This window comes from Anguilla anguilla, chromosome 6, assembly GCF_013347855.1.
Source record: "Anguilla anguilla isolate fAngAng1 chromosome 6, fAngAng1.pri, whole genome shotgun sequence".
NCBI classification, from domain to species: domain Eukaryota; kingdom Metazoa; phylum Chordata; class Actinopteri; order Anguilliformes; family Anguillidae; genus Anguilla; species Anguilla anguilla.
In genome coordinates, this window is record NC_049206.1 from 11,143,802 (window position 1) to 11,158,323 (window position 14,522).

Sequence of the window (14,522 nt, forward strand, 5' to 3'; positions counted from 1 at the left end):
GCCCTGAAAGTGGCGGTATTAGGGATGGCGAGTGATAGCGGGTGCAGCGGTGCGTGGCAGAGTGGTGGAGATGGTGCTAGAGATGAGCCGTCCTGTCATGTGGGCACGCCAGCCGGCCTGGGTGAGTCACTCTCAGAGCTTGGGGAGTGGAGGGCTGGTGAGGACACACACACACACACACACACACACATACTTGCACTCGCACGCACACACACACACACACAAATACACATACACACACATACACATACATGCACATGTGTGTGCTCAGACACATACACACACACACACTTGCACTGGCACGCACACACATACACACACACACTTGCGAACACATGCATGCACGCATACATATACACACACACACACACACATACACATACACTCACGCACATAGGCAAGCACACACACACAAACACACACACACACACATACACAAACTGGAAAGAAAAGCCAACTGCCCAACCAGCCCCCGGACAGAGCTGGAAGATCTGCAGTTTTGTTTTGTAGATGAATGCATCAGACTTTGATGAGTCACTCATTTGAATAGACTAAATGAGAGTAAAAAATCATCTTGACTCATTGAATCATTAAAGTTAAGGCCAATTGGTTGCCGCATTTGAAACAGCCGTGTTTGCTTTTGAAGCAGTGAATTTAAATCCATCTCTAATGACATTGAAAAGATGTCAGATTTTTCTGCATTTCCTATGCCCTTTGGAGAAGGAACCCTCCCTCCTAATTTTATTTCATTATACGTGACGACCAGTCACCACCCATTGACCGATTTTTAATTTTTGGCACTTGAGAATTCGAGTAATTGAAAGAAAAAGACACAAAGACGCCCGCCTGGGATTTCTGGCGGGGTACAGCTGTCACATAAAGTGACAGCCGAATTGTGTTTGAACATTTTCCCACATGGAAAAGTGCTTATCTGCCACCTCCTCTCCTCCAGGAGAGTTGCATTACCATGAATATGCATGATCCGGTTTCAGTGGCCACGCAGTGCGAGACATAATGAGGTTGATATCATGTTCTGACACTTGTGAAAGAACAGGACATTGTCTCGGTGAAAGTGTGCTGTGAATGAGAAGGTGGGAGGCAAAGGATACTGGTAGCTGTCAGACGTGTTTCCTGAATCTCAGGTTGCACAATATCTTAATCTTAAATTGGGGGTGTTTATACTAATGCAGTACCCAGTTCATCATGGTCAAATATTACACGGTATTACCAAATACCACTATCATGCTGGATACTGTGGATCCTTTCTCCCAAATGGTACATAATTTCAGATTTAATAATTGTAGCTTATGAAATGGAAATGTCTACCTATATTGGTTCTCTAGAAAAGCAAAATTTAGGGAATGCAGGAATCACACACAGTTTAGCTTTGCAAGGACCAATGATGAAAATGTCACCCATTTATAGCAGAATACTTTCATACTAAATCAGAAAGCTTTGAAAGTTAATGCTTAAACACCTCAGTATTTTTAGATTCCCAAATCCAATTTCTTTGGTCTGAAAATGTTTTTACTCAGACACCACAAAGTTCTCCTGAGACCCATGAAACACGATCACAGGGCAGAGCCGGGGGTGGGGGCAGAATAACCTGTTTTAACCTTGAGCTGGTGCTTAACCTGAATTACATCGTAACAAACCATGCTTAGGGATGGGAGGAGGTCTAAGCTGCGGGTTCAGTAAGGTGGTGGGCTGGGCAGCACCCCAGGACTAAGGTGTTACAGAGGCAGTAGAGAAAATTTTGCATGTTCAAGACGGGTGGGGGCTATCGCCCAGACATGCTTCCCATTTTTTAAATCTCATCACCATCACCAGGCTAACAAACTACACCCACATATAAAACAAATAACATCCATATAACATTAGTGATATGATGTAGTTTTCCCCGATATACCAAGTAAATGTTATGCTTCATGTATTACAACATGCCATGTAATTACTAATTAATCTGGTGCCAATACCAGTGTGTTCACCTATTCATTTTAATTTCTCTTGCCTTTTTAGGGAAGATTCTAATTAGATCCCAGGCAACATAGCCACCAAGGTCTTTGCACATTTTCACTTATAAATAAATAATAAATACATTTAAAAAACCAGGCTTTCCAGGCACATTTCCATAAAGGACTTGTTAGTCAGTGGTAGGAGGACTCTGATATGGCTATGGAGAAATTTCAGAATTAGCAAACCTGTACGTTTCTAAGACTAAGCCTGTAAGATTCTAAGAATAAAACTGTAAGATTCTAAGACTAAGCCTGTAAGATTTTAAGACTAAACCGTGAACGTTTATTGTTAAACTCAGTGCTGTCAACAACCTAAAGCTACCAGGGGAAATTCTCTGTGATCCTGCATTCACCTGTATATCGCTGAAAGGAAGGGAGCAGAAGAGTGACAGACAGATGAAAGGGAGATTATTGAGTGGAGATTATAGTTTTTTTTTTTTTTTTAATGTTCCAGCCACTGACATTTTCCTTTGGCAGCTAATAAACTGAGCTGGCTATAAAGTCATCACGTACTGTTGGGATATCTTGAGCCAAGGAGCTCTGGCACGGTTAGCTCTCTGGAGAAATTATTTTTATTGACAAGGACCACTGAGGAGGTGCAACAGATCCAGTGGAAATTCAGCCCCCTCCCCATACTTGACGAGGAAGGCCATCCTCTCGTCAAACCTTTCACTCCTGTTCTCCATCCACTGCAGCAAACGGAGATCTGCAGCAAATGGGTGGCAGCCTCGCCCTCAGCAAGCAGTGCACTGGTTGTTGTAATTAACAGATTTTAAATAAAGTTTAAATAAAGCCGCGCCACATAGAGCCACTGGCTTATGGGTCTGAAATTCTGCACGCTGGGACTCAAGGTGCCTTGGCTCCCACTCAAATTCAATTCAAACTCCCAGTCCGCGGCCTCACAAAAGCAAGAAAACAGGATGCCAGAAAAACAGACAATGTCACATGAGACCCTGGCATCAGCTTCAGCAATGCCTATGTACCACCGGACCAATCCCTCCGGCAGCCAAAGCCAAGCATCCTTTCCCATCCAAGGTAATTAAAGTACCACTTTAAGACTTGAACAATTAACAACAAAAATATTTTTTTTCTAGAATCCTCCGTGGAAGTCAGCACTTCAGATTCAAACACAATGTTCAAAAAAGATACGGTGCCAATACCTGCTCTTCAAACTCAGAGGACACATCTGCTAGGCTGGAAGTTTCCACGAGCAAACTGAGGTCGAGTTCGCTGGGGCCTGGAGACAAGAGAATGGGACACATTAGAATGAGATCATCTTCAGCACTCTCCAGAAAAAGAGGCCAGCCATTGTTCACACAGTGATTTGTGATGTGCACCTGGCCCAGTTTTTTGGTGTTGTTCTTAAGTAATGTACACCTGACTCATAAGAAATAGTGAATGATTATAAACAAATGTCTCACACTCGCATTTTGTGCCTGCATGTTAACTGCTTTCAGAACAATGAGAGCAAGGTACAGAAAAGCACATACATGTGGTTATAAATGGAAGAGGAATGTAATTATTAATATTAATGTTAACATTAATATTAATATCAATATTAATATTAATATAATTATAATAATAATAATAATAATAATAATAATAATAACCAGAGACAATCAAAGTAAACGGTCAATCAGATGACAAACCAGAAGAACGAAACACACGCAACAGAGACAAATCTGAACACAAAACCTATGACAGGGGACTCCTGTCGGATCACAGCAAGAGAGTGGGAGGAACAAGACTGGTCATATTCTGGGAGGATAAAGACCAGCCAAGGCCAGCAGTGCTCTGAATGAGTTAAAGTTGTCTTTTGGTACGAGAAAATGGGGGACATTAATTTCTGTTAAACTCAAATGCATTTTTGGTAAAAAAATATTTGGTAAGATAATGAGGACAATGAAATCTGCCTATAGAAAATGCATGACAATGGATTTTAATTTCATATTGTTCATAATGATTTTGCCAAGAAGGACACCAAGATAAAATTATATATATATATATATATATATATTCATATACTGTACAGTACATGCTTTCATCAAGGTTATTACAACCTCTACACCATGAACCGAGAAAATGAATGGCATTTTTATTTTCATAATCACTTAACATAATAATTTTAGCACTGAAACTGCTCTGAAAAATGTTCCCACTTTCATATGCTGTTAATGACTTTAATTTGATGGCAGCTAGATATGATAAAATTTGTGTCATTGTGAATTTTCCTTTAAGGATAATTATACATTTTGCACATGCTGGTTTTATTCTCTAAAGCAGCATTCATGCTCCAGCTCCCCGAGCACACTTCCAATGTGCTAACAGAGAAATGCACAAATCCAAAGGGATAAATAGAGCAACTGTCAGTACCAGGAGCTATGATTAGCAGGTGGGCAGAAACAGACAGCAATATGCCATATTGTCGTGGAAGAACCTGCTGAGGCACTGGCCTGTTTTCATGGGTAAAGCATCTTTGTTTTCTGGAAAAAAATGTACAGCCACCCAGAGGCCTTGGGCCTTGAGGACAAATTATAATTCAGCCAAATCATCACTAGTGATTGAACCTGAGACACATTCTGACTGGGCTTCTACAGAATCCGGGGGGGGGGGGGGGGGGGGGTGACACGCCACGCATTTCTGAAATCGGGGAATTGTACTGTCACCACCTCAGGACTGCAATGATCACTGACCAATGCAGTGCTGCCAACTGGAAATGATGCTGGCCTAGAAGGCTGTGAAGCATTAAGCACATGTCTAGGACACAGAAGTCACCAACTGCTTCTTTGAAGATGGCTGGATTTTTTAAAATCCCAGTTTCGGCGTTTGTAATTAGAGGTAGCTGCGGACCAATTAAATGCCCACGCACTTGGCACAGCTCAATCGTTTCATCATCTTCGGCTTCGAAACAACATGCGTTTCTGGCTAGAGGCTCTCCTGTCCTGCATTAGATGGTTCTCATTGGCCTCTTTTGCTGTTGTCACTATTATTTTTTTGACGTGACTGAACAGGAAACACTAATAAGTGTGCACCTTAATATTTACGGAATTGATACATCTTTAAACATGACACTGTGGGAAACGTTTTATCTCAGTTTACAAAATGGAAAATATTACCCCGGACGTATTTCCTCTGATTGTATGCTGCATTCACTGAGGTTTTCCGTATTTTCCTATTATTGATAAAATCATCCAGCTAGTCATCCAAGACAGAGATTGTAGTCTGTTGACAGACATGCACTCTGACCGAATAATAATAATATTTGAATAGTTACACAACACAGAATGCAATGAAATATTAATGCAGAACGCATCCACAAAGCATAACAATGATCTTGAGGGCTAGCTGAAATAGAGCTAGCTCTAATTACATTTTGAAGGTGTGTTTTGAGCACATATTCGTAGGCTACAACCCACATATGATCAGATCTTTTTTAATAGATTTTATTCTGGCACAGATGTTACAATGTTACAATATTACAATTTATGAGTACAGAAAGATAAAGATTATATTTTACTATAGTAAAAGCTCTGCACTACTACATATAATGCAATGCAATGTAATGCAGAGCATGAAAATGAATGAGTTGGACATATAATTCGACTATTTAAGAAGATTATAAGTTAAATTATGAATAACTCACAAGGAATGTTATGCCAATGAGCAAACAAATAAAGTGCATAAATAATTATCTGCAATGATTATACATTCCCTGTGCTCCTCACAATACTGAAAAGGTGCACACAGAAGTTTTCACTTCAGACTTCCTGTTAACACAGTAGAACATCTCTGCTCGACCTGCAGGGAGCCATCCTAGTCAGCAACGGAGGCTTGTGAGTAGACGAACAGGGCAACATTTTCGTACTTACGGGGCAACTAGTCTGGAAAGCTAGCTTCTGTCGATGTGTCTCGTCCTGTTCACACTAGCCTTGTGAACACTACAGTTTATATACTTTTAACGCGTGACACCAGAAAAGGGTGGTGGGAGGAGCAGAGTGTCGGTCCGTGTCTTTAGCTGCTGTCTGATTTTCGGGCTGTATCCAAAAACCTGTTAGGCCTTCAGGACATGAGACAGGAGCTGCCGCACCTCCAGGGACTCCAGTGATGGATTATCCACCCCGGTTCTATTTGTTGCTTTCATAAAGGCGCACAGTCTATTGTGTTTTGCAGTGGGGGAATCTCTGGAGAAGACATCTGAGAGCCTGGGAGGTCCTTTGTGTTGGGTTCTTAACTGTAGAGCAAGCCTTTTTATATTCCTGAAGATCTGTTTTTTTTTTTTTTTTGGCACATTTTCTCTCAGAAAAAGCTAAAATGAAGCACACTGGCCTCTGACTCACATTCACCATCTGACACGGTGGCCCCACACAGCACTGCGCCACACCACGTCAGGAATTCAAAGAAGATCTTGAATGTTTCAGGTCCACAATTAATATGTTTTCACTATGCATGTATTCTCCACAGTTACATAATGCACAGTTACATGAATATTAATGCAGACTGGATGTGGATCTGGAGTGCTAACTCAAAAGCACACTTGCTTGTTTACCCAGTCTATTGCCAATATTGGTCAAGTAAGAAAATCTTACAGAATGAAAAAAAATGCATTGTTATTCAATCCAGCAAAGTAAATTTCTGGACAAGTGTCAGCCTACTTTGTAAATACGTGAAAGAAAGCCAGATTCAGTGGCAAGAAAGCGGATTTCAGCTGAATTGAATAAGTCATCCAATCGAGTGAAGCGGCTCCTTGAACAAATGTTAACCTGCTGTGTGTATATACACAAAAGAGCATCCAGTGGCTTCCCACTCGCGTAGTTGCCTACTCCCGTCTGGTGACATCCCACCGCTGTAGGGCAGCAGATCCTTCGAGAGAGGTCACATGACTAGGCTTCACGGAGACATATTCTGCTCAGTGCCACGGCCGACTGACAGCAGCTGTCCCCATGGAGGCATCACGGCTAACCGTCACCGGCAAGGTGCAGCGCCAGTCACCGCCAACTCTCGCCGACTGTCCTCAAATGACAACTGACGCTGACAGAGATGCAGCACCAACCCTCCCCCAACACAGACCAAATCTCGCCAAAATAAATACACTCAGCAGCAGGTCGCAGAAATAATCTCCCTGGTTGCTAGGGGGCAATGAATTGTGACTCGACTCAATGTCGTGTTTGACATTTCCACGTGAAAACTTATGTGGAGATAAATCTGTGACCATAGGTGAGTACACAGAAAGTTGGCAGTTGGGTTGGAAAGTTTCAGCAAACTGATGACAGTGCACTAGTGGTCTGATGGAACAAAGTCACTGCTTTCTGTACCGCTGGCTACGCATTTTACATTTACTCGCTGGCGTACGGCTACGGCGAGAGACAGTGGAAATAGTTTCAGACCTGAAGCTCAGTTTAGCACGGCGCCGGGGCCCCATTCAGGCTAAGTGGATTTCACGGTCTGGCTGAGTCAATCAGGGAGGTTACCGGCCCCCATGTATCAACAAGAGGATTCCAGCCAATTCACACAGCCCCCTTCAGCAGCACCGCACAAGAAATGAACAGAATGGCGGAGGCCCACCGCCGACCAACGGTTATGGACAAGTCTGCGTGACCTCTGTCAAATCGTTCGTTTCGAAAGAAAATGAGAAATGACCTCAAGGCGAAATTAAGTTGAGTCATCGGCAGCTGAGGTCCAGGAAAAAGGAATCAGATATAGAATGTTCCAGTCTATTCCGTGTATGAATACGAGATTCAAAAAAAGAGCCTGAAGATAAAGATATTACAGTACCATAAAATGTGTCCTCAAATAGCACTGTTAGGGGAAACTGGAAGCAATTCATTTGGCCATTCAGAGTTTTTTTGATATCCAAACAACAGCTTGGTCAGACAGTGTTCAATAGGATGCCCCAGTCACATCCCATAATAATTGGTCATATCCCACAGTCATATTTCAATGGCTGTGAATGAACTTCATTCTGGTGCTCAACTCAACTGTAAGTCTCAAACCTAATCCAGTTTTGCCACCAAACAGACATATAATGTGATATTTATCTATCCTGGACTACAGTTGGGAGACCTGGACATTTTTTTTTCCAATTTCTACCTACAATAACACAAAAATATAAGTTTTACTAAAAAATAATCTTAGACATGACTTTCCTCAAAATAACCTCCTTTGGCTTTAATCACAATCTGTCCAATAATTTGGCAAATGAGGGGTGGGAAGGAGGTGGAGTCACTAAACTGATTGAAATCTTATCTACATTAAGAGTTTTAAGACAACAGGTAGCCTAATACCATTGCCTTGTAGTGTAACTAATATAGACACTAAAGCTGCAAGCTATGTGGCTTAAGATTTTCAGGTATACTGCTCAGTACACACAAGGGCAGATGGGCATTAATGTTAACAGGAGAAGACCAAGAAGACCGAGAGTAGACAAATATCTTGTGGTTTCTAGCAACAACAAAAAACCATTGTACAATTGCACCACAACTACAGGAAGAATTCGATGCAACTAGAGAGAAACCAGTTCCCCTGACTACAGTGAAACAGCAACTATGATCTGCTGGCCTAAAAGGATGTGCATCTGCCTTTTCCCAATATTTTTGGTCCAGTGTTGATGATGCTTGGCCCACTTGGAGTATTTTCTTCTTGTTAACAGCACATAGCAAACCCTGCATCTGCAGTTCTCCTCTGAAACATGTGGCATAGCCAATCTGCTTCTTTTCACGCCGCAGACTGCAGCTAACCTCACCGAGTGGAGTGGGAGGAAGATCATTCATATGCGGCTTTAACATGCAGGCCACGGACTCCCGATTGATCAGTAGGGATCGCTAGATAGCGAAGAAATGTGGGTGGCATTTTTTCCAATTGCACATCTCTCTATGGAGCTACCGGGAACAGTCAGCATTAGCACAGCCAGCATTTGATTGATGACCATGGGGCTCATCCATTATCATTATCCATTTAAAGAGCCCATCCAAACCAAACCCTATAATGAAGATCCTGTGTCTGCCAGTAAAAAAAAAGCTCATTTCTAAGAGCAACCAGAGCAGCCGTTCAGCAGGAACAACATTACCGTGCAACAGCCTACCTCTCTGTCTTCCTGCATGAAATATTTAATTATATTCTTCAAGGCACAGATGGTCACAGATGGTCTCAATTCACCACAATGTTGGGATGAATCAGTCAAGCTCCTGAGATTGCCCAAAGCTGAAATCAGCACTGAGGCCATTAGAGAGCGATCAGGCAGCCACTGCAGGCCATCATGAAATCCTGAAGTGTGAATGTATCTTGATGACAGGGAAATAGGAACAGATTTGAATCCATGGGAGTTTAGGGACTTGAATTTCATCATATGTAATTATGACACCATTCTCCCTGAGGAGGAGTGGAATCAGTTTAGGGATGAATGCAGTTTCAGGACAATTCCCGGAAAAGAAAGGAATGATCTATAATAAATATTCAGGACAAGTAGGTAAAGTAGGCGTCTGGGGGTCATTTTACACAAGGCACTTTTATATTGTGTGTATGTGTTTTTTCACCATCATACCTGAATCAAATGACTAATTGTAATATAGTAATTTGATCCAGGTATGATGGTGAAAAAAAAAAACATACACACAATTTAACAGTGACTGGAGTGAAAACAAACCAATGTAGAAAAAATGAAATGATATCATTTTGGCAGACAAAAGGAGAAGGCGGGAGCAATTCTGAACCGGCAGAAAACCGGCTTGTGCCGGCTGCCAAAAAACTCTGGCCAGCTCGTCGTTCCTTACGTGGCTCTACCTCCAGCTCTCCCACTGATGGGGTCTTTTTTTCTTTCCAGAAGCTTCTGAGTGACACTCGGCCCTGACAGCGGGCCTCCAGGGACTTGCTGTGCCGCGCACCGCGGGTCCGCATCGCCTGTGATACCAGCACACCCCCAGGTGTCTGCACCCGCCACCGCTGCGGAGTCACATCTGCTAGCGTTCTGGAGGTTGTCACCCTCGTAAAGCCCAGTCTGAGTGGGGCCTCTCAGGGGACGGTCGGGATCAGCCGCTGTACAATCTGTTCCACGCCATTAATAAGCCAGGAAATGACAAATCCCCTCAAAGTTACCGCTCGGCAACATGGCAGCCGGGGGGGCGTCTACTGGTATATGTCTGACAGGGTATTTTTGTCAAAAAAAAAAGCTGCTGGCCTTTGTGGTTTTGAAGCCTTAAAAGGATGAGGCATATGGGGAACAGAATGCGCTGTGGTTCAAACCTTAGATGTGAGGACTGTGAAGAGGCAAAGTCTTCCCTTCCCTACGGAGTGCAGCCGTCACCACATTGCCCTATAGGACTGCCAGCCACAGTAGGCACTGGCACAACCAGGATTTGACTCCAGACTGTGGTGTGCGGCAATACACCGAAAGCCATTTCTTTATTTTGTCATTTGAAACGTGTATGGGAAATGTGAAATGGTTGTGATGTGTTATCATTACTGACTCAAAGTTCAGCAGGCTTGCATTAATAATGACATCACTTATAAGGTGTTTCAGTTAAAAGGACATTGCACACTGACCCCTGTCATATTGTACGGTCCACAGAATATAGTGTCAATGTAGTGCTTGATGAGAAAAGGCCATAATTGCATTTAAGATGCTGCCACATCCACGGGGACATTTTAAAGTAAATGTGCAGGCAAAGCAAAACTGTGCTGACGCCAAGAACAAGTGAACTGTGATGAAAAGTGCACCTTTGGATTTCTGGTGCGTCATCAAAATTCGAAAAAGGACATGCGTTCCGCGTTTCTTCAGTTGATTAATGCCAGATCATACTGTAAATGTCTAGGCCATTCAGAAAGTGCTCTACTACTCCAATCATGTGGCATGCCCTTACCGGATAATTCAACTTAAAGAGACTCTCCTCTGTGTGGCCCAATAGCACTTTCCTCTCAGCTTGTCATTTCAGCAGATTGCCTGCACCATGACACTAGCAGCAGCTCAGATACTGGATGGAAAATTGCCAAAGCTCGTCCTTTCTTCTAAAGTTCATTTTATTAATTATAATGAAGAGGGGGAGGAAAAATTTAAATGAAGAGCGATAAGATGATTATTTTTGTATGCCCTTTTTTTTTTCGAAAACCAATCCCTTCAATCTTCATATCTTTATTTCATTCTGAATAGCGACTCACAGTACACACCTCTGCATCCATTTTACTGGAAATATGAACTGTATTCTCCAGCAAAAAACTGGTGCCTACAGGTGCTAATCACTCCAAAAAATCCCCATGGCCCATGGGGAATGCAATTAATTCCAAAAGCCGCATACTCCACTTTCCTGTTGGATCTTGTGAGCCTGTGGGAAAAGCTTGGCTGTATCTGTATCCTGAAATTGCACCTATTAATTACACGGCAAAGGGGGGGGGGCAGTTCAGGGTCACGTCTGGCACCTGCTGTGAAGCTCACATTTATGCTCAGAATACATATCAGAATCCGATCACCAGCCCCACCCTCCCTGTACGTCCCTCCCCAAACTCTCCATCTCTCTCTTCAGCTCGCGGCTGCCAGGCTCCTGCTAGTGAACGCTAACGCTGCGCACGCCAGCCCCTTCCGGAACACTGACCCTGAACACGACAGGCCCCGTGGCTTCTCGTGTCCACGCGGCTGCCCCCCCCCCCCCCCTTCTCCCACGAAACCCAAAGCTTTGCCGCTACCCTGCGGCAGCAGTACTGCGCTACCCTACAACGTGGCAGCGCAGTGAGGATAGAGTGGTAAATAAGGAGCAATTGTTTTTAGTTTCATTCACTGGACTTTCAGCCATTGCACGCCATTAAGATATTTCCAAGGCAAAATACATTTTTTCAAATGTATTTATTTAAAAAATATATATAAACATAGCAGTGCCATGCAGGTGGACTGTAGCTATTTAGCCCTTCAGAAATCACTGTAGATCACTTTACTTACCGGCTATGGGTTCTTTGGTCGGAAAGAGCTTGTTGTCAACGGTTACACTGATATCATAGAAGACCTCCTCTTCATTTCTGTCTGCGTCGAGCTGTAGGGACAAAAATCATTTTTCATCAGTGTCTGTAAGGTCATTTGGCTAATTGTCCTCTTTGCAAGAGATCTGGTTACTCTGCAAGAAAGTTTGAAAAGTTTGAAGTTATTAAGAACAAATACTAATGATTTGTATATGTCACTGAATCCTGTTTTCTGGACCACCACCAAACCTTCTACTCTGAATTCCATCTGTTTTTACTCCAGCCCGAATTGACTAAAACATTACCAGACTCGCATTTACCCATGTGTGACGTAATACACAAAGCATTTTCCCTAATTTGGAGAAATGAATGGCATGTAATTAAGAAAGACATCTATCACCTCAAAATCAGTGTCCCCCTGCGCTGTCATACTGTACAATCAGACATCTGAAGTGCAAGGCTGTCTGTTCTGCTGGACGCACTCATCAGTTTGCCATGTGACAGCCCTGTTGCTTGGAGGGGCACCAAATGCCTCTATATTGCAGTCTGCGGCGATACAGCTTTGAAAAATAGGAATCTTGCAGATTTATCTCAAGAGGAGGTGGCAGCCAGCCCCCCCCCCCCCCCCCCCCCCACAACCCACCCCCCCACGACCACCCTGGATGTTTCCATGGTAACAGACATGAAAGGGCCACCGTGTAGTTCAGTGGGTCTGCTGAAGAAAATCTTGGAGCTTTGTACACAGCACCGGGTATTGCCTGTTTGCTGTGGATGATAGGTTCTGTCTTCCACAAGTGTCTTGGAATCCTTGCCTTCATATCTCTGGTGTGCATCCTATTAACATACCATTACGTATCTATGCCACCTGTTTGTCACAGGCAATTCCCAGATGACCTTCTCCACACGCACGTCTGACATTTAGTCTCGCATTTCTATGTCACTTACACAACATGCGTTAAAGCAATACGCCGTGTGTGTTTCAGACAGTTAATTAAAATGACCGATTCTCATTTGAATTAAATTTAAATTAATTCCACCACAAACAGTTAACTAGATTAAATTGGCCTACAAACAGTTAACTCATTTAAATTGCTCTCTGCCAAAGCCAGTGAGAACAGAATCAATTACCTCAATATGTGCGCCTCGTACTTCGCATGCAGCAGCATGACCAATGCGATGACTGTCTAAGCATGCAAAGAAATAGTTTAATTATCATTCTGGGTTTATGTACCAGGATACAGTATATAAGGTAGCTATCGGGAGAGAGATGGTGTTATGGTTTCAATCAGGCGATGTCTGCAGCAACTGTGGTCCTTTTGTGGCCTTAAATAATTGGTGTGACCGGTGGGCTCTGCTGTCAAGCTTTGCTCCCTTATCGCTTCCGCAAAATACGGCTCTGCAGACTGTCAGTAATAAAAACAAACATCTGAGGCCTCCATCTTTCCTTTAAGGGATCCTTTTCAACATTCAGCATGGATTCTGGACTAGCCAGGAGCGCAGTTTCAAAAGGCCGAGATCAATATGTCCCCACCCACTCACGCCGCTCTTTGTTTTAAAAACAAGCCCTGTGAAAGTGTAGCGTAGCCGCATCTATCGCTGTGTCTGTGTCTGCGTTTGAGTCTGTACCCTTTTATTTTCACAGATCTGCCAAGAGAATTGCTCTCCACCTTTAATATGGAGTTACCTGGAAGCGGCCTGGTTCTCAGGGATTCACTGTGTTTACTATAAACTCTGGAAAAACAGCCCAAAGAATGGAAAATGCATCTAATTTGGAAAGTTGGAGAGTGATAAGCTTCGAAGCCTTCGGCAAACTCCGAAACAGCTTTCTCTGCCAGCGGAGTCATCCAAGTTGTGAACGGTGCACTTACTCAGCTGAGGCTGAATAAGGGTAAGACCACCAAGTAACCACCAACTGATTGCAGGACACGCAGTTGGATATGCTGCAGATAACAGTGTGCAGCACAGAGAAAGACTGTGAGCATACAGCCGTAAAATTGCCCTCAATCACACATGAAAATTGAACTGACCACGTTTGTCCCTGTGAGCACCGTGTGCTGTCCACAGGAAGCCGGGCTCCCCCGGCTCAGTATGGTTCCTCCCAAGGTTTCTTCTAACATGCCATCTATGGAGGTTTGTCTTGCTACCATCACTTCTATATACAATGTGCTTCACAGGATATACAGTGAAGCACACTGTAACAGAAACTTAATGAAATATGCCATAACAATAACATTGCATTGATTTACATAACGGAACGGTATCCTGGACAACGAAAATATCCTCCTGGCAATTTATTTCCATCCCCTGTAGGGGACATGAGTCTTTGGTCGTAATCTCAAGAACCATAAATTCTAAATATGCTGAAACCTACACTATAAGGGAGATTCAATAAAAATAGAAGGATAATATTTCAAAAAATATGTTCACTGGAACATGTTTGTCATACAAAACACTAGCATTCTGTCAAAAAAGTTAAATACTGAATGCGTTTGAATGCATTAAACCCAGTTAGAGTAACCTCAGTCAGCCAGTGTGCAAGTATAAATTCCTCAGTGTGTCTGCTTCAGTCAG

General features: G+C 43.1%; 1 protein-coding gene across 1 annotated transcript in view; it reads right to left on the reverse strand.

Moving 5' to 3' along the window:
- The window catches only part of ak5 (adenylate kinase 5), a 56,569-nt gene that overhangs the window by 16,271 nt on the left and 25,776 nt on the right, over nt 1-14,522 (reverse strand). Inside the window, exons 7-8 of the mRNA XM_035423526.1 lie at nt 11,935-12,025; nt 3,176-3,252 (exon numbers count right to left, since the gene is read on the reverse strand). Coding sequence (XP_035279417.1) covers nt 3,176-3,252; nt 11,935-12,025 — 168 coding nt within the window. The remainder of the gene's footprint in view (nt 1-3,175; nt 3,253-11,934; nt 12,026-14,522) is intronic.